The sequence below is a fragment of the Fukomys damarensis genome, unplaced genomic scaffold (genome assembly GCF_012274545.1).
Source record: "Fukomys damarensis isolate Sample0158 unplaced genomic scaffold, DMR_v1.0_HiC HiC_scaffold_17, whole genome shotgun sequence".
Taxonomy (NCBI): domain Eukaryota; kingdom Metazoa; phylum Chordata; class Mammalia; order Rodentia; family Bathyergidae; genus Fukomys; species Fukomys damarensis.
Genome location: NW_022900929.1, coordinates 15,572,618 through 15,592,891, shown reverse-complemented (window position 1 = coordinate 15,592,891; position 20,274 = coordinate 15,572,618). Strand labels below are relative to the sequence as shown.

The 20,274-nt window shown below is 38.0% G+C and overlaps 2 protein-coding genes across 2 annotated transcripts; both read left to right on the top strand.

Annotated features, from left to right (window-relative positions):
- The first annotated feature begins 10,086 nt into the window (after positions 1–10,086).
- Positions 10,087–12,825, top strand: LOC104851597 (olfactory receptor 2AE1). Its single transcript, XM_010608829.2, has 2 exons — positions 10,087–11,201; positions 12,801–12,825. Exon 1 carries the CDS (start codon positions 10,135–10,137, stop codon positions 11,071–11,073), a length of 939 nt encoding a protein of 312 aa, XP_010607131.1. The 5' UTR covers positions 10,087–10,134; the 3' UTR covers positions 11,074–11,201; positions 12,801–12,825.
- A 4,721-nt stretch (positions 12,826–17,546) lies between these two features.
- On the top strand, positions 17,547–18,591 carry LOC104851589 (olfactory receptor 2AE1). Its single transcript, XM_010608815.2, has one exon. It carries the CDS (start codon positions 17,565–17,567, stop codon positions 18,561–18,563), a length of 999 nt encoding a protein of 332 aa, XP_010607117.2. The 5' UTR covers positions 17,547–17,564; the 3' UTR covers positions 18,564–18,591.
- Positions 18,592–20,274: the final 1,683 nt, after the last annotated feature.

Genomic DNA, 20,274 nt, shown 5'->3' with positions numbered 1-20,274 from the left:
ATTGATTTCCATAGTGGTTGCACTAGTCTGCACTCCCACCAACAATGGAGGAGGGTTCCTTTCTCCCCACAACCCCGCCAACATTTGTTATTGTGTGATTTCTTGATAGCAGCCATTCTTTGTGGGGTGAGGTGGAATCTCAGTGTTGTTTTCATCTGCATCTCTCGAATGACCAGTGATGTGGAACATTTTTTCATATATTTTCTTGCTGCTTTCACTTCTTTGTATGAGAAATGTCTGTTCATTTCGGATGCCCATTTTTGGATCGGGTCTTTATATTTGGGGGGACTGATTGTTTTGAGTTCTTTATATATCCTTGATAATAGTCCTTTGTCTGAGGTACAGCTGGTAAAAATTTTTTCCCACATTGTAGATTGTCTCTTAGTTCTGCTAATGGTTTCTTTTGAAGTACAGAAGCTTTTTAGTAAGATGAGATCCCAGTTGTTGATTCTTTCTGCTAGTTCCCGTGCTACTGAGGATTTGTTCATAAAGTCTTTTCCTATACCAATGTCTTCCAGAGTTCTGCCTAACTTACTTTCCAGCAAGTTTAATGTTTCTGTTTTAATATTTAGATCTTTAATCCATTTGGATTTTAATTTAGTGCATGGCGAAAGATAAGGGTCTAATTTTAATCTGTGACAGGTTGATATCCAGTTTTTCCAACACCATTTATTAAAGAGGCTATCTTTCCTCCACTGAGGATGGTGAGCTCCTTTGTCGAAGATGAGGTAGCTGAGTACATCTGCATTTGTTTTTGTGTCTTCCAGTCTGTTCCATTGATCCTCAGGCCTATTTCTTTGCCAGTACCATGCTGTTTTTATCACAGTGGCTTTGTAGTATAGTTTCAAATTGGGAATTGTTACACCTGGTGCCATGTGACTGTTGCCTATAATGGCTTTTGCTATTCTAGGTCTCTTGTGGTTCCAAATGAATTTTTGGATTTTTTTTTCTAGTTCTGTGAAATATAGTGTTGGAATTTCAATTGGCATTGCATTGAATGTATATAACAGTTTTGGTAGTATGGCCATTTTCACTATGTTGATTCTTCCTACCCAGGAGCAGGGGATATCTTTCCATTTTTTTATATCCTCTTCAATTTCTTTTTTTCAGAGTGCAGTAGTTTTCAGTGTAGAGATCTTTTGTTTCTTTTGTTAGATTGATTCCTAGATACTTCATTTTTTTGGATGCTATTGTAAAAGGAATTTTTTCCCTTATTTCTCTCTCCGTGTGTCTGTTATTTTTGTATAAGAAGGCTATTGATTTTTGGGTATTCACCTTGTATCCAGATACTCCACTGCATCTGTCAATTAAGTCTAGAAGTTTTTTGGTGGAGTTTTCTGGATCTTCAATGTAGAGTATCATATCATCAGCAAATAATGATAGTTTAACTTCTTCCTTTCCTATCTTTATTACTTTAATTTCTTTCTCTTGTCTAATTGCTGTGGCTACTGTTTCCAGAACTATATTGAAGAGAAGTGGTGATAATGGGCATCCTTGTCTTGTTCCTGATTTTAACATGAAGGTTTTCAGTTTTTGGCCATTCAATATGATGTTGGCTGATGGTTTTTCATAGATAGCCTTTATTAAATTGAGGTATAGACCATCTATTCCAATATTTGCAGGGTTTTTATCATGAATGGGTGTTGAATTTTACCAAATGCTTTTTTTGCATCTATTGAGGGGATCATATGGTTTTTTTCCTTAACTTTTTAAATATAATGTATTACAATTATTTACTTTCATATGTTGAACCACCCTTGCATCTCTGGAATAAATCCCACTTGGTCAGGATGGATGATCTTCTTAATAATCCTCTGTATTCTGTTTGCTAGTATCTTATTAAGGATTTTTGCATCTATATTCATTAAGGAGATTGATCTGCAGTTCTCCTTTTTAGTTGTATCTTTCCCTGCTTTGGGAATCAAACTGATACTTGCTTCCAGGAATGAATTTGGAAGTATAGCTTCCCTTTCGATTTCACTGAAAAGTTTGAAGAGTAATGGTAGTAGTTCTTCTCTAAATGTCTTGTAAAATTCAGCAGTGAATCCATCAGGGCCTGGACTTTTCTTTGTTGGTAAATTTTTAATTACATTTTCAATTTCACTGACTGTAATTGGGGTGTTTAAAATGTTTTTATCATCTTTGTTCAACGTTGGTAATTCGTAAGCATCTAAAAATCTGTCCATTTCTTCTGTGTTTTCCATTTTATTGGAGTACAGGTTCTCAAAGTAGGTATTCATGATCCTCTGGATTTCTGTTGGATCTGTTGTGACTTCATCTTTTTCATTCCTGATTGCATGGATCTGAGCCTTTTCTTTCCTTTTTTTGAGAAGATTAGCTAAGTGTTTGTCAATTTTATTTATTCTTTCAAAAAACCAGCTCTTTGTTTCATTTATTTTTTGTATCATTTTCTTAGTTTCAATTGCAGTGATTTCTGCTCAGATCTTTATAATTTCCTCTTGTTCGAGCTTTGGGTTTTTTTTGCTGTTGTTGTTCTAGGAGTCTAAGTTTCACCATTCAGTTGTTTATTTTAGCCCGCTCTGTTTTTCCTAGGGTGGGCATTCAATGGTATGAATTTTCCCCGTAGAACTGCTTTCATTGTGTCCCATAGATTCCTGTATGTTGTATTGGCATTTTCATTTATTTATAAAAATTGTCTGATTTCTTCCTTAATTTCCTCTGTGATCCATTGATTGTTTAGGAGAGTGTTGTTCAGTTTCCATGTACTTGTGAACTTTCTACAGTTTCTTGTGCTATTGATCTCCAGTTTGATTGCACTATGATCTGATAATATACAGGGGATGACTTTAATTTTGTTGCATTTATTTAGACCTGTTCTGTGAGCCAGTATGTGGTCTATCTTGGAGAATGATCCATGTGCAGCCAAAAAGAATGTATATTCTGATTTTTGGGGTGGAATACTCTACAAACATCTATTAAGTCCATATGTTCCAAAGCTTGGTTCACTTCTGTTATTTCATTGTTGATTTTCTGCCTAGATGATCTGTCAGTTTGTGATAATGGGATATTTAAATCCCCCACTGCAATTGTATTAGTGCTTATTTGGTTTTTCATGTTACTTAATATTTATTTTATATAGTTGGGGGCATTTATATTTGGTTCATATATGTTTACGATTGTCAACTCTTCCTCTTGAATTGTTCCCTTTACAAGGATGTAGTGTCCTTCTTTGTTTCTCTTAATGAGTTTTGATTTGAAATTTACTTTATCTGAGAATAAGATTGCTACCCCTGCTTTTTTCTGGGCTCCTGATGCATGTAGAATTGTTTTCCATCCTTTCACTTTCAGTCTATGGGCTTCCTTTTGCACTAGGTGTGTTTCTTGTATACAACATATTGTTGGATTTTGCTTCTTAATCCATTCTGCCAATCTATTTCTCTTGATTGGTGAATTGAGGCCATTAACATTGATGGTTATAACTGATATATTTTGACTTATTCTTGTCATGTTATTGTCCTTTTGTTGACTCTTTTTACTTTTTCTCCTTTCTCCTTTTAGTTTCTTGCCTTGCCTATTTGATTTGGTCTGTTGGGCCTCATGTTATTGTGAACTTCGTTGTCCTTTTCTAGGATATTGTTTAGAATTCCTTTCAGTGCTGGTTTGGTGTTCATGAAATTTCTCAGGTACTCTTTGTCATGGAAGTATCTTATTTCCCCATCTATTTTGAGAGAGAGTTTTGCAGGATACGTCAGTTTAGGTTGGAGGTTCTTTTCTTTTAGGACTTGGAATACCTCACTCCAGGCTCTCCTTGACCTAAGGGTTTGTGTTGAAAAGTCTGCTGTGATTCTAATGGGCTTTCCTTTGCATGTGATTTGTTTCTTTTACTGCTTATAGTATTTTGTTTTTCTGTTGGATTTCTGGGATCTTGATTATTATATGTCTAGGTGTAGACTGTTTTTGATCGTGGCTAGTTGGGGTTCTATATGCCTCTCTTATCTGTATGTCTAATTCCTCCCTTCTGTTTGGGAAGTTTTCTTTCATTAATTCTGTGAAGAGCTTTTTTATGTCATTTGCATTTTCTCCTGTTTTTTCATGAATTCCTATCAGTCATATGTTATTTTTCTTTGTATCGTCTAGGAGTTGTTGGATTGATTTCTCATGATCCCCTACTGTTTTTAAGAGACCTCTTTTTTCATGGTCACTGACTGCGATCCTATCTTCTATATCTGAAATTCTATCTTCGCAATCTTTTATTCTGTTGCATACACTTTCAATAGAGTTTTTAATCTCCTGGATATCTGTTTGAATCTGTTTTATGGATTCCATTTCTTTCCTCTGTTGGGCATTCATTGTTTCCATTTCTTTCTTATGCTGAGTCTTCATGGCTTCTATCACAGTCTTGAGCTCATCTATTTTTTTGTCAGTTTCTGCTCTAGAGTCTCGAATCATGACTTCCATTTTGCTCATCATCTCTCTGGTTAACTGGGAAATTATGTCTGATTTGAATTTTTCTAGAGCCTGATTGATCTGTTTTGTTACCTCCTGTGCTATGGGTCCAGGGTGTCCTGTTGGTTCACTATCAGACGTTTCATCCTCATTTGTCCTACTATTTCTCATTGGTGAACTGGAAATATGTTTTTGTGTCTTGCTTAAGTGTTTTCTCATTTTTATTTTTATTGTTGGTTTGTCCTTCTTTAATTTCTGGGTATTACTTAAATCTTCCTAATATAGTTGCATTTTAGCTTTTGAGTTTCTAATGACTCATAGACATCCTCATTTTCATAATATCAGAGAAAACAACTCTTTAAATCAATCACAACCCTTTATCCCAGTTGATACCTTCAGCAGCCTAATAGGATCAGGCACAGCTTGCAAACTGACCACTTGTGGTAGTCATTAATGTATCACCTTTAACTCATGTGAATTAAATTAATTTCAAGAAGCAGCCCATAGTATGTTTGCAGTGAATATGCTTTTCAATATAGCATCTTTACCATTTAAGATGGGGGGTTAGACTTAGAGCGAGAGGATTAGATAAGTGAAAGAAATGGAGCAGGTTTGAAGTGAATCCAGAGGATGTAGAATTACCTTACTATCTTTACAAAGCTATTAACTTCAGGGGGGATAGAGAGAGTGCAGGAATAAGGACAAGAATATATCCCCTTAACAATAACAGGCGCTTGCCTTCCCTTGAAGGTACAGAGCCATGAGTGAGGTAAAATGACTGGAGAAAAGAACATAAAGAGAAACCCCTCCTAAAAAGAAAAAATAATAAAAGAAGAAGTCTGAGTTAGGGCAGGAGCCAGAATAAAAAGGGAGATGAGGGATAATATGGTGGAGCAAGAGACTGAGTTGGAGAGAGAGGACAGAAAAAAGAAAGAAATTTTAGGGTGGAATGAGGAAAAGAAAAAAGAGAAAAAAAAAGAATTTAAAGGGCCTCTTTCAGACTGTGTCTCTGTTCTCATATGATACCACATGTACAGCAATATGCAGAACCGAATCCCCTGGTCTCAGCTATCCAATGGCAGTTCCCCATGACTGAGACTGAACACAGTCCACAAGACCTAACTTGAATTTCCCTACCCTCAGGGTTGAACTCCACTCAGTTCTATTACAGGTTTCCCCTGCCCTTTCTTTAAAGATGTTCAAAGTTGGGTGCTCAGAAAAGTACCCTTCATGAGAACCTGTGCCTCTGCAGAGTTTGTCTAAGGACTGGCCCAATCAAGAGGTTTTAGAATGGGGGGGGAGTCGTGAGGGTGTTTCAAGGGCGCCTGTGTGGCTACCTACCTTACTGGGTCTGTTGTCGCACAGTCTGGGAGGTCACGCACCCGCTGGGTGTTCTCAGGCAGGCAGGCAGCTGAAGAGACCCCCTCTGGGGTCTTTGGGTCCTTGCTGGGTCTTTTCTGTGGCTACTTTTGCTTTGCAAAAGCTTTTTCATATGATGAGATCCCAGTTGTTGATCCTGTGTAATATTTTCTGTATGATCAAAGTTTTGTTCATAAAATCTTTGGCTACCCATGTGTCTTTAAAAGTTTTACATATTTTATCTTCCAGCAGATTAAGTATTTCTGTTTTAATATTTAGATCATTGATCCATTTCAATTTTAGCATAGTTCTTGGTGAGATAAATGAGCGTATGTTTCATTCTTGGCATGTGGAAAGTGAGTTTTTCCAGCAGCATTTATTAAAGAGCTTCTCTTTCTTCCAGTGAAGGTGTTTGGCCTTTTGAATGACCCCATTCATGATATCATTTTTCTGCATTATTCAGATTTCATGTTGCTAGGACAAAATACCTGACATCCACAACTCAAAACAGGACAGATTTCATTTATCTCATGATTTTTGTGGGTTCATTTCTTGGTCAACTGGCTTCAAGGCAGAAATACCACAGTGAATGTATATGACTGAGGAAAGCTGCTCCCCTTATTATAGTGAGAAAGCAGAGAGATGAGGGAGGAACCAGAGAGGAAGACATATCCTCCATAGCCATGTGCCCACTTCCAGCCAGATCCCACCTTGTAACAGCAGATTTAACTGTGAGTTCTTCAGTGGGCAATCTACTGATGAGTATTGTGCTCCCATGATCAGGTCACCGTCGAACTCATGAGACTTTTGATAGACATTCTCTATCTAAACTATAAGTAATGATGCCACATTCTTCACACTCTGTGTATAAAACATAGAAATATTGGGAAATTAATTTCCTATAAAATGAAGTTTTAACTAATGTGAGATGTGGGATGGGCATTACTGTACAAAAAGTTTCTTCCTCTTCTAGCTGGGGGGTACACAGTCTTTTTTCTGATTCTCAAACGATGGCTTGGCAAGGTTGTAATAAGTCTCTCACTTCTCTCTGTGTTCTTAGTGCACTTTGCCAAGAGTTTCACATTGCAATAATGTACCAGCCTATAAATCTTTTCAGTATAGTGGAACTTATCATTGTAGTGAAACAGCTAAGTTTCTAATCACTTGAGGACATTTTTGAGTTCTGGGTCCTGTTTCATCAGAGTATGGTAGTCCTGAAATGACAGCTCATTAGTGATCTCCAGGAGCAAAACACAACAAATAACAGCCAATATTTAATGGGTAAATTCCCTAGCTTCTCTTGGCTTTTAGATTACAATCAGTTTGAGACACACACTCTGCTTTGACTTCTAAATTTCCAGTAGGCATAAAATTCACCTGACAAGAGTGAAAACTATTTAGAAACCATCATTGAGATATTCTCTTTCTGTCTCATTTTCATTTAAAAAAAAATTCATGGTTTCACTATGTAGACTAGGCTGGACTTGAACTCCCAGTGATCCTCCTACAGAAGCTTCCCAGAGTCCTGGGCTTACAGACACATGCCACCATTCCCCTCAGGCCTATCCCATTTTCTTAGTGAGATTAAAGTTCAGCAGAAGGAAAGATATAATAAACACTCAAGGGAATATAAATGAAATAAAGTGTACAAAAAATTCAAAACAGGTCAGGAATTGTGGAACGATTTATCTCCATGGTTAATTGATCCCCAAAGAGAATATTCCCATGTCATTTTCAGAGTTAGTCTCCCCAAAATCTCATCCCATGATCCTACCAACTATCAGTCAAACCCCTTGAGAAAGCTTATCTCAATATATAGAGTACAGATTAATTGGCATCTTGGGCAATAGTCCTTAGAAGACACTCAGTAGGAATCCCTGGTGCCTTCTCCTCCATGTTTTCAACTTTCTTTAGCTGATGTCACAGGCCATCAGGGGTAGGCGAGTGTGTCATACCTCACAGGGGATGCACCTTTTACCCATGACTGGCCCACTGTAGACTGATTGTGTTGTCATCCCAGCCCCTGTGATTATTATTATTTTTTGTACCGGGGATTGAACTCAGGTCATTGCGCTTGCAAGGCAGGCCACTGAACCACTGAGCTAAATCCCCTGCCCCAACCCCTGTGATTATTGATGAGGGAACATTTGTGTAGTTAGGAAGGGGCTCCCTGAAAGTTTAAGCCAAACTTATATCATAGAAAGTTAGGAAGGAGGGGAAAACTGTAAGGACAGTGTTTTAGTAATTCACAACAAGGAAAGTTCAAAACAGACTCTGGAACATTGATAAGCTGGCGTGTTTAGCCCCTTAATGAAGTAAAATTGTTGGAAGTTTTCATTGCTCAGTTTCTCAAACTAGAATGGAAATGTGGTTCCGATATATGTTTAGAGCCCAGAGAAACACCTGCATGATCTAAGACACAAGTAGGAGGGTTAAAGAAGTTTAGTTAATTTATCCTGCTGTGTGCTGACAGAGCTTGAAATGTGAGGACACATGGTGAGTTTGTTACATAATCACATGCTATGGGATGATCTGCCACTGGGATACTCCATGCAGGTAATCATGATGGTGCTGGGCCAAAGTTCCCTATGCCATTCTGCTGCTGTATGAAGGTATAGGGAAGGAAGTCTGATGAGCACCTCAGCCAAGGCTCTTTTGGATGATCAATAGTTTATGTGTGGGTCGGCGTGGACTATATTTGGCTTCTCGGTGTCACTTCTACACTTGTTCTGACAATATCTATGCGGAAGAAATTTCAGGTAAGATAGTGTTTGGGACTGTGTGTGAGGATTCTTTTGTTAGAAACTAGCCGATTGTCAGTTTATGCTTTAAGTGAGGATGTGATATTGATCAGTCCTCAATGAGAGGTTCTTGAAAAAGCAGAAAAAATGTCTTTTGAGAATCATACATCAGTATGGAAATTGATTAGGAAAGGTGAGTAAGGGAGGAAGCAAGGCAAGGGTCAGATAATGATAAATTTCTGCTATGAAATTTGTAAGCATTAACTATAGCGGGGAAAGAGAGAAGTGTATGGATATTTAAGGAAAAAGGACAAATGCAGATTCTCAATTAGATTGGCATATTCAGGAGGGGCATGAGGTTGTTTCAGTCTCTTAGTTCATAGACACTGAGTGTGAAAAAACATCATGAGGTAATCTCATAAATATGAGTCCATAGGCTGACAATCATTAGGGAGAGAAAGTAAATTTGATGTGTTGCTACTGACCAAATAACAATTTGAAGAAAGGATGCCGTTTTGAGATCTTTGTTTTAAAGACCAAACAAATAATCTGAAAAACATGACAGTGTATGGACAAATTCAGGATGGATAACTGAAACATGAATTGTGAGCATATTTGGAGGTTAACTGCAGACTTTCTTTTTAAGCAGTGGTATCGAATAGATCAATCTATTTTACTGAGTAGGATTAACATGAAATTTGAAAAGTTTGGCTGATTCAATGATTTTTCTGTTTGATTTATATTTGATGCATCACATCTCTAACTGAGATATACCTCTGGTTTACTTTCTGTTCAATAAGGATGATTGTTCTATCATGTATCAACTTGACACCTGTACACATTTCTTCAAATTTCTTTTATTCTCCCCTTGCCTTTATCTGCCCTTTTAATTTCCATCCTCTCTGACAGCTTCTCTTTGGTCCTTAAATTCTAATCTCAGAGACAGAGTTGACATTCTTACTTAGACTGCTTAATGTACTTCCACAGCTGCAAAGGACAAAATTCTATTAATTGCCCATTATACTAATGTCTATATGTAGAAATACCTTAGTGATTCATCTTCTTTTCTGTAGATTAAGTGATAAAATCAGCAGCTAAACCAAACAAATCACACATACATAGAAATAGAAATCACACACACAAAATACCAACTTATAAATATACACATTCATGTTGTTAGATATGTGTGTGTGTGTGTGTGTGTGTGTGTGTATCAGACAAGAAACTTCATGTTTTTCCTTTAACAAAGCCCAAATATTCTGAAATTGCAAGTTGATGCTGTGTGTGCAGATAGATTTTAGGGATTTCTCATTTATTTTTAAATGGTTATCTAATATTTATAGGTATTGAATGATTAGAAATAGAAAAATAACTTAAAATTGTCTGTAAATAAGGAGGGGTGGAGGGGTGAAAGGGAGAGCAGAGGAATGGGGACAAAATAAGAACCAAGATGTATCATGTAAGGATACAAGTTCCCAGGGATGAATATAAATGTATCATGTGCTTTGAATGTACCAATAAACTTAATGGCAAAAACCCTGCTTATTGTGAGATGTTCTGGGTCACAGTAATTCTGATATGTCATTTCATCTCCTCTCCTGATATCCTCAGGCACTGTGAAAGGGACATGTGGCAGAGGAATCAGACTTCTCTGGAAGACTTCATCCTTGAGGGACTTTTTGATGACTCTCTGCTCCACCTTTTTCTCTTCTCCTTCACCATGGTAGTCTTCCTTATTGCAGTGAGTGGCAACAGCCTCACCATTCTCCTCATCTGTGCCGACCCCCGGCTTCACACACCCATGTACTTCCTGCTCAGCCAGCTCTCCCTCATGGACCTGATGCACGTCTCCACAACCATCCCCAAGATGGCTGCCAACTACCTATCTGGCAAGAAGTCCATCTCCTTTGTGGGCTGTGCAGTCCAGCACTTCCTGTACTTGTTTGTGGGTGGTGCTGAGTGCATTCTCCTGGCTCTCATGTCCTATGACCGCTATGTTGCCATCTGTCATCCACTGCGTTATTCTGTGCTCATGAGCAGAAACGTGGCGATGATGATGGCTGTTGTGTCATGGCTGGGGGCAGCCACTAACTCCCTAGTTCAGACAGTTATCTTGATGTGTTTGCCTTATTGTGGATCTCGGAAGATTCAACATTTCTACTGTGACTGCCCAGCAGTTGTGAAGTTGGTATGTGGTGACATCACTATTTATGAGACCGCATTGTACTTCAGCAGCATCATACTTCTCCTTCTCCCCATCATCCTGGTTTGTACGTCCTATGGCTTCATCCTCCACACTGTCATCCAGATGCGTTCAGCCGGCAGTAAGAGGAATGCTTTTGCCACTTGTAGCTCTCACCTCACTGTGGTGTTCCTCTGGTTTGGTGCCTGTATCTTTTCCTACATGAGGCCTAGGTCCCAGAGAACTCCACTTCAAGACAAAATCGGTTCTGTGTTCTACAGCATCGTCACTCCCACTCTGAATCCTCTGATTTACACTCTCCGGAATAAGGATGTAGCCAAGGCTTTGAAGAAAGTGCTGCGGAGGGATACTATCACCCAATGAAAGCAAGTGTAGTTGTTGCCCTGCTTGTGAAGTGGAACAGGATGAGCTTCTTCAATTGTTCTACAGAAACCCCTAAGATTTTTCAACAATCCATGTCACAGATACTGTTTGACTGCTCCAGTAGAGAGGTGCTTGAAATATAATTTTTCTTTTCTAGCATGATTTCAGGCATTGAAGTACCACCCAATACATAGGTTTTGGAAAAGTTTAGAGAATTAGGGTAAATCTTTAAAAAATGTTTTAAAAAGAAGACATCTAGAAGCCAGTGACACTCTAAAAAAGATAGTAAGATAAAGATATAAGCATCTTTTCCCATCATTATTTTCACTAACAGAATCGTATGTAAATGATGCCAGCAGAGAGTATTTATCGATTCGTATCTGAAAGGATAGTGTGCTGCTTAATGTTGAAAACGTGTGAAGCACAAGGTATTTTGAAAGGAAAAATTGATGCTATTAAATTATATTCATTAAGCTCTTTGAATCAATATATACGAATTCTGAATTGAAGATATAATGTATTTTGTGTACACATATTATAATACTTATATGTTATATGAAATACAGTTTATTGAGTGGCTATAGTGACCGAAGTGTTACAATAGGAGTTGGAATTTCTCTTATAAAAGTTAACATATTTAAATTTATGCTTGTGATTTGTTTGGTTTGCATTTGACCTGCTGGATCAGGTAGGCATATTAATTTATGTTATTTCAAAGGATGAAGATAACTTCTTTCTGATGGTCTCTGACCTTGTGGTTGTATTAGAATCTGTCACTTACCAACACTGTGATATATAGTACATCAGTTTCTACAGGCACTAGTAATGTCATAGGCTAATGGGAAAATGGGATTGTCTGAAATTCTGTGTTGTGGACCTTAGTTCTGAGTAAAAGAAGTGGACTCTTAATGATAAAAACAGAAGAGAACTTTATTGAAGGGATGTTGAGAAGATGACAGAATCAGTGGGACCACTAAATAACTATACTTGGGGACTATGGTTTTTGTACCTGTGATTTGAAATATGCCCCCAGCACAAGTGCAAGAGGAGGTCGATAGCAGAATTCCTCCAGTGAGGTCAAGATCACCTGAGTTAACACTATGCAGATGGGATAACACTGTAATCATAGCCATTAGCTCTGTGGGGGATTCTCATCTAGGGTTGCCTTCTCTACTTGTGCATGAGGTCTTAAGGTTCTTATCCTTGAAATTCTTCCTTTTCTCCCCTGAATCAACTTTTCCTGTGTACTTGATCAATCCTTTCAGCCTATAGACTTACTTCAATAGGTCCCACGTCTAAAAGAAAATTCCTAAAAGAAAAATCCTACAAAGCTGATCCAGTTTTATAGAAAATTCCAGAGCATTTTTGTTTACATTATACTTCCATTTCTTGTACTTTTATTTTCTCCCAGGAACACTTATGTTGGTTTTTGTTATCACCATCGTATGAATCCATTAGTGTGACAGAATTGGCCTCTGTGTTGCCACACACAGTGGTGAATTTTTAGTTCACACAACAGGTATTCAGAGAGTTCTCATGAATAAAATACAAGGAGATATAACTGGGAACTGGAAAGGCAGTAGTAGGAGTGGGGAGGGAAAAAAGAGGGAGGCAATGATTGAAATATTTTATGTGTTTACCATCTATCCTACTTAAAAAAAATCACTATTCTGTTTTACAAACATGTAGTAAAAGGTTAATCTTGCCTTATTTTGTCGTGCTTGTAGGTAAAGCTCAGGGCCTTGTGTCAGCAGGTAAGTGCTCTAGCCCTGAGCTACCTGAGAGGTCTAACCCCTATTTTTCTGGAGCAACTACCCGATCTCTGAGAACATTCACAATCAGTTCCCATATCCTGTAGCCACCGTGCATGCACCGCTGGGACAGAGTGCACCTGGCACAACAAAAGTTCGCCATCGATATGACAGCCAATGGCCACATAATAGATGCTGCTGAGCTAGTCTTGCTTCACTGATCCCTTGCTCTCAGCCTGTCAATAAAAAATGCTACTCAATGAACCATAGTCAAACTTTCCTGTGGAGTCATTCTGGGGGAGTCTCATTCAAAACCCCACATTCAGGCTGGCTGTGTCAACACTATTTACCTAACAGCACCTGTCTAGCCTACAAGCTGTCCTTTCTGGAACGCTTTCTTCCCTGGACACTATGATCAATTCATTTCTCAAAATGTAATGACCCTCATTTTAAAATTACTTTGGTTTGAGCATTCTCATACTTTTAACTTTTTAATATGGGAGTTGCCCTACTAAGGCCTCAGATCCTTTCCTTCTCTTATTTCCCAAGTAGTCTTACATAGTATTTAAAATTTTTATTTTCATTTTTTTGCTTTTTTTTATGAATCCCTGACTTACATGATCAAACTTAACTCTACATTTCCACTTGACTAATGAATCAGTGCAGCAGATCCAAAATGAAAGTCACTCCAAACATGATTTTTTTTCTGGTATTTCCTATTTCAATCAATGGTTCCAAAATTATAGGTCAGAAACCTGGTTGTCTTTGGTGCTTTTTTTCCTCTCACACTTTACTATGTTGATTTCTCAAAATATTATACTAAAATGGTTGTTATAGATTAAATGCTTGTTTCCCTCCAACATTCATATGGAGATCCTAATCCCCAATGTGGTTGTCTATGAAGTGGGTGTTTTTGAGAAGTGATCAGGTCAAAAGGATGATGTCCTCATGTGGGATTATTATGCTTTTTTTTCTCATTGAGTTTATTGGTACATTTTAGGTACACAATATAGTTACATTCATCATTGGGGTCTTGTACCTTTACATGACAGGTCTTGGTTCTCATTTTTTCCCCATACCCCTGCCCGCCCTTTACTCCCTCCTCCATTGCCTGTTCATAAAAACTTTATTAAGAGGGGGAGAGAGAGGGAGACAGAAGGAGAGAGATTGTATGAATCAGGGCTCTCACAATACATTGAATATAGCAGCCCCTTGGTCTTGAACTTGACAAATTCCAGATCTGTGAGAAATAATTTTTTGTTGATAAAGCTACTCAGTGGATAGCATTTTTGTTACAGCAGTGTTAAGTGGCTAAGACAATGCCTATCCACCAACATTTCAACTATCATAACTTTCTTCAAGTACTGCAATCATCTCATTTATATCCATTTTCTTGTTCTTATTCTCAGACAGAAGCTAGAATTGTCCTTGCAAAAAAGAGACCACTTTATTCTTCCCCTAAAAACCTTTCACATCTCTCAGTGTTACGTTTAGATAAAATCTAAAGCACATCTCTGAGCATGAGAGGCCCTGTAAGACCCAGCACACTACTTCTCTTTGCTTACTGTGCGCCGCTAACACAAGCCACTTTCCCCTTCCTTCTTCCTCTACTTGGTGCAATGCACAGATCTACTCCTTCTCAAAAGGTGATCTTGCGACATTGCAATGGATCTCCCCCTTCCCTGTGTGTTTTTATTGCACTTTGGCCTGAATATGGCATTTCAATAATGTAGTAGTGACATTTTCATTTTATTGCTTCTTCTACTTTAGTTTAAAAACACTACTTAGACAGTACATACTATTATGCTATTTATGTTATAATTATTGTCTACCGTACTAGAAAATAAGGTTCCCAAGTACGAGGAATGTGCTTTGTTTAGTGATCTTGTCAGAGCCAAGAAAGAAGCCTAGTACAGAATAAATAATAAGTGTTTCCTATATAAATTAATAATCTTTAGTTGGTAAATACCCTAGCACCTCTTGACTTTTAGCATATGATCAGTTTGAGGCACACTGCTTTGACTTCTAAATTTCCAGTAGGCATAAAATTCACCTGAGAAGAATGAAAACACATACATTGAGATATTCTTCTCTTTCTGTCTCATTTTCTTATCTTTTCTTTTTTTAATTACATGGTTGTTAGACTTGAATGTCCAGTGACTTTCCCATATAAGCTTCCCAGAGTCCTGGACTTACAGGCATGTGCCACCACGCTCCTCAGGCCTGTCTAATTTTTCTTAGTGAAATTCAAATTAAACAGAATGAAAGATACAATAAACCCTATAGAGAAAGAAATGAATTAGAGTGTAGGAAAATGTAAAACAGGCCAGGAACTCTAGAATGATTTCTCCCACGATTAAGAGGTCCCTAAAAAGAATATTCCATTTTATTTTCAGAGTTAGCCTCCCCAAAATATCTCATCCCGCAATTCTACAAACAAACTACCAGTAAAGTCCCTTGAGAAAGCTTATTTCAGTATATAGAGTACAGATTAATTGGCATCTTGGGCTTTAGTCCCCAGAAGACACCAAGTAGGAATCCTTGGTGCCGTCTCTGTGTTCTTAAATTGCCTTAGCTGATATCACAGGTCATCTGGGGTAGGAGATTGTTTCATGTCTCACAGTTGATGCTCCTCTTCCCTAAGGACTGGCATATTGTAGACCAATTATGCTGTCATTCCAACCCCTGTGATTATTGATGAGGGAACATTTGTGTAGTTAGGAAGGGGCTCCCTGAAAGTTTAAGCCAAACTTATATCATAGAAAGTTAGGAAGGAGGGGAAAACCGTAAGAACAGCAGTTTAGTGATTCACAACAAGGACAGTTCAAAACAGACTCTTAAACATTGATAATTAAGCTGGCGTGTTTAGCCCCTTAATGAAGTAAAATTGTTGGAAGTTTTCATTGCTCAGTTTCTCAAACTAGAATGGAAATGTGGTTCCGATATATGTTTAGAGCCCAGAGAAACACCTGCATGATCTAAGACACAAGTAGGAGGGTTAAAGAAGTTTAGTTAATTTATCCTGCTGTGTGCTGACAGAGCTTGAAATGTGAGGACACATGGTGAGTTTGTTACATAATCACATGCTATGGGATGATCTGCCACTGGGATACTCCATGCAGGTAATCATGATGGTGCTGGGCCAAAGTTCCCTATGCCATTCTGCTGCTGTATGAAGGTATAGGGAAGGAAGTCTGATGAGCACCTCAGCCAAGGCTCTTTTGGATGATCAATAGTTTATGTGTGGGTCGGCGTGGACTATATTTGGCTTCTCGGTGTCACTTCTACACTTGTTCTGACAATATCTATGTGGAGGAAATTTCAGGTAAGATAGTGTTTGGGACTGTGTGTGAGGATTCCTTTATTAGAGTTTAGGCAAGTGTCAGTTTATCCTTTAAGTCGGAATGTGATATTGGTCAGTTCTCAATGAGAGGTCTTTGAAAGTGCAGAAAAAAAGTCTTTTGAGCATCGTAAATAAGTATGGAAATTATTAGGAAAGATGAGTAAGGGAGGAAACAAGGGAAGAGTTGGATAAATTTCTGCTATAGTAATTTGTAGGTATCAACTATAGTGGGGAAAGAGAGAAGTATGTGGGTGTTTAAGGAAAAAGGAAATATCCTGATTCTCATTTCAGTTTTAGTCAGGAGGTGCATGAGGATATTTCAGCCTCTCAGTCCACAGACTCCAAGTGTGAAAAAACAGCATGAGGTAATTTCATAAATATGAGGCCATAGGCTGACAGTCATTAGAGAGAGAAAATAAATTTGACCTCTTCCTTACTGACCCAATAACAATTTGAAGAAAGGATTAGGTTCTGAGGTCTTTGTTTTAAGACCAAACAAATTATCTGAAAAAACATGACAATCTATGGGCAACTTTAGGAGGAACAACTAAAACATATATTGTGTGCATATTTGTAGGTTTATTGCAGCCTTTAATTTAAACCATGCTACTGAATAGACCAATTTCTTGTTCTGATTAGGATTTACACGAAGTTTCAAAACCTGGGCTGATTCAATGTTTTGTCTGCCCCATTCATGTTCAGTGCATCACATGTCTAACTGAGACATACCTCTGGTTAATTTTCTGTTAAATAAGGACCATTGCTTTATTATGGATCGACTTGACACCTATACTCATTTCTTCAAATGATATATATTCTACCCATGCTCTTTATCTGCCCTTTTAATGTCCATCCTCCTTTTCTCATTACTTTCCTTTGGTCTTTAAGCTCTAATCTCAGAGACACAGTTGACATCCTTACATAGACTTCCACAACTGCAGAGGGCAAAATTTTTAGTAGCCCATTACTCTTATGTATATGTGTAGAAATATCTTAGTGGTTCACCTTCTGTGGTGTAGACTAGTTGATGAAATCTGCAACTGAAGCAAGCAAATCACACATAGATACAAATCACATGCACAGTACAAACATGTATATATACACATGTTTGTTGCAAAACACATAATTTATTTATATATAACAAATACATATAATGTATATATAATATTTATGCAATACATATACATACATTTATTACAGACAAGAAACTTGATATTTTTCCATTAACACAGTCCCAATATTCTGAAATTTCAAGTTAGTTATGTGTGTGAAGATAGATTTTAGGATTTTATCTTTTATTTAAAAATGTTATCTAATATTTATAGGTATTAAATGATTAGAAATAAAAAACTTCACAAAGCCATAGATCAAAAAGTGCTTATTGTGAGGTGTTCTGGATGACAGTATTTCTGATATGTCATTTCATCTCCTCTCCTGATATCCTCAGGCACTGTGAAAGGGACATGTGGCAGAGGAATCAGACTTCTCTGGAAGACTTCATCCTTGAGGTACTTTTTGATGACTCCCTGGCACACCTTTTTCTCTGCTCCTTCATCACAGTAGTCTTCCTTATTGCAGTGAGTGGCAACAGCCTCACCATTCTCCTCATCTGTGCCGACCCCCGGCTTCACACACCCATGTACTTCCTGCTCAGCCAGCTCTCCCTCATGGACCTGATGCAGGTCTCCACAACCATCCCCAAGATGGCTGCCAACTACCTATCTGGCAAGCAGTCCATCTCCTTTGTGGGCTGTGCAGTCCAGCACTTCCTGTACTTGTCTGTGGGTGGTGCTGAGTGCATTCTCCTGGCTCTCATGTCCTATGACCGCTATGTTGCCATCTGTCATCCACTGCGTTATTCTGTGCTCATGAGCAGAAACGTGGCGATGATGATGGCTGTTGTGTCATGGCTGGGGGCAGCCACTAACTCCCTAATTCACACAGTAATCGTGATGTACTTTCCTTTCTGTGGATCTCGGAAGATTCAACACTTCTACTGTGAATATCCAGCAGTTGTGAAGTTGGTATGTGGTGACATCTCTGTCTATGAGACCGTATTGTACTTCAGCAGCATCATACTTCTCCTTCTCCCCAACATCCTGGTTTGTACGTCCTATGGCTTCATCCTCCACACTGTCATCCAGATGCGTTCAGCCGGCAGTAAGAGGAATGCTTTTGCCACTTGTAGCTCTCACCTCACTGTGGTTTTCTTCTGGTTTGGTGCCTGTATCTTTTCCTACATGAGGCCTAGGTCCCAGCATACTCCATTGCAAGACAAAATCGGTTCTGTGTTCTACAGCATCGTCACTCCCACTCTGAATCCTCTGATTTACACTCTCCGGAATAAGGATATAGCTAAGGCTATGAGGAAAGTGCTTCAGGGAAATATCCAATGACAGTAACTGCACTTCTCTGTGTGTAGTGAGGTACAGAATGAGCGTAGTAACTTGATCTGGGAAAACCTTTAAAATTTTTTGACTCCTGATTCTTGATAATCTCTGACTGTGGCAAGAATGAGATGGTTGATATATAAAGTCAGAATTGTAATATGGTCTCAGGCTTCTGAGTACCGAGGAATACATACATTTCAGGAAGTTTTAGAGAATTGAAGAAACACTTAAAAAATCCCATTCAATAAAGGCGTATAAAGGGTAATGACACTCTAAGGAAAGAGAGTTTAAGGTAAACATATAAGAATCCCTTTTTGTTATTACTTTTACTATGAAAACCATATGTAAATTATGCTGGGAGTATTTTTTGAGTATGAAATCAATGTGTTGCTTAGTACCTGAAAGAGGAGACATAAAGCATGTTTTCAAAGGAGATATGGTTGATATGAAATTGATATGATAGAGTTACTTGAGTCTATGTAAGAATCCAGAGAGGAAAGAATAATGTATTTTGTTTAAATATATATTTAAAATTTTTTTCTTTACTTAACAAATATTTACACAGGGTCAACTATAATTCAGCTGCTAAACTAAGAGTTTGGAACTTATCCTTTTGAAATTTAATGTTTAAAATATATTTTCATGATTTCTTTGTTTTACAATTGGATAGCCATAGCAGGTAGGGATATTAACTTACATTAATTCAGAGAATGAAAATATCAGTCTATTTCCAAGGCTTTTTAGCCTTTGATGAGGAATCCAGATGATCTGGATTACAGTATGTCACATGCTAATACTGTGATGTGTGATAAATTAATCTTCCTAGGCCTCAGTAAACTCGTGTTTTCTGGGTAAAATGAATTTTTTCTGAGCTTCTGTCTTAGCTGTAGATGCTACTTCTGAACAAGAGAAATGAACTCTGAATGTTATAAGCAGAAAATAATTTTATTGAGGGAATGTTGGAAAGATGGATTCTGTCCAAAGAAGTAAAGAATTAGTCTTGGAGACTATGGCCCCATACCCACCTACTGCCAAGTTATCCTATAGAACAAGTATAAGCAGAGGCCAATAATAGAATTCCTCCAGTGGGGACAAGATCATGTGGGTTATGTACATACAGATGAGGAAACCCTGTAATCACAGCCATTGAATCTGTGTGGGACTCTCATTGTTATGGCATGTGTTTAGATGTGCCCCAAAGTCTCATGTGGTCTTAGCTGGGACTTTTTCTTTAAAGGATACTGCACCAGTATGCCACCTTTTATTGGTACATTTTAGGTATGCAGCACAGTTATATTCATCATTGGGATCTTGTGCCTTTACATGACAGGTCTTGGTTCTCATTTTTTCCCTTACCTCTGCCCTCTCTTTACCCCCTCCTCCCTTCCCTATTCACAAATACTTTATTTTCATTTTCTCATGTTTCTTTTCTTTCCCCTTATTTCCTTTCCCCTATCCTTCCCACTTCCCCTACACCTTTAGTCCTTTTCTTCCTATTTCACATTGTCAGTTATACCATTAGGATCTTATGTACCATTATAGTTTTGCACACCAGAGAAACTATTCGGTATTTACACATGTGTGAAATCTATTTCACTTGAGTATATCCTCAATATGCATCCATTTTCCTAGGAATGACTCTAATTTCTCATTCTTTATGGCTGAGTAGCATTCCATTTTATAGAAAAACCTCTTCTTCTTTATCCAGTCTCCAACT

What these genes read in the sequence shown, in the direction of transcription:
- LOC104851589 (XM_010608815.2), top strand. Translation starts at nt 17,565, where the DNA reads ATGACAGTATTTCTGATATGTCATTTCATCTCCTCTCCTGATATCCTC.
- LOC104851597 (XM_010608829.2), top strand. Translation starts at nt 10,135, where the DNA reads ATGTGGCAGAGGAATCAGACTTCTCTGGAAGACTTCATCCTTGAGGGA.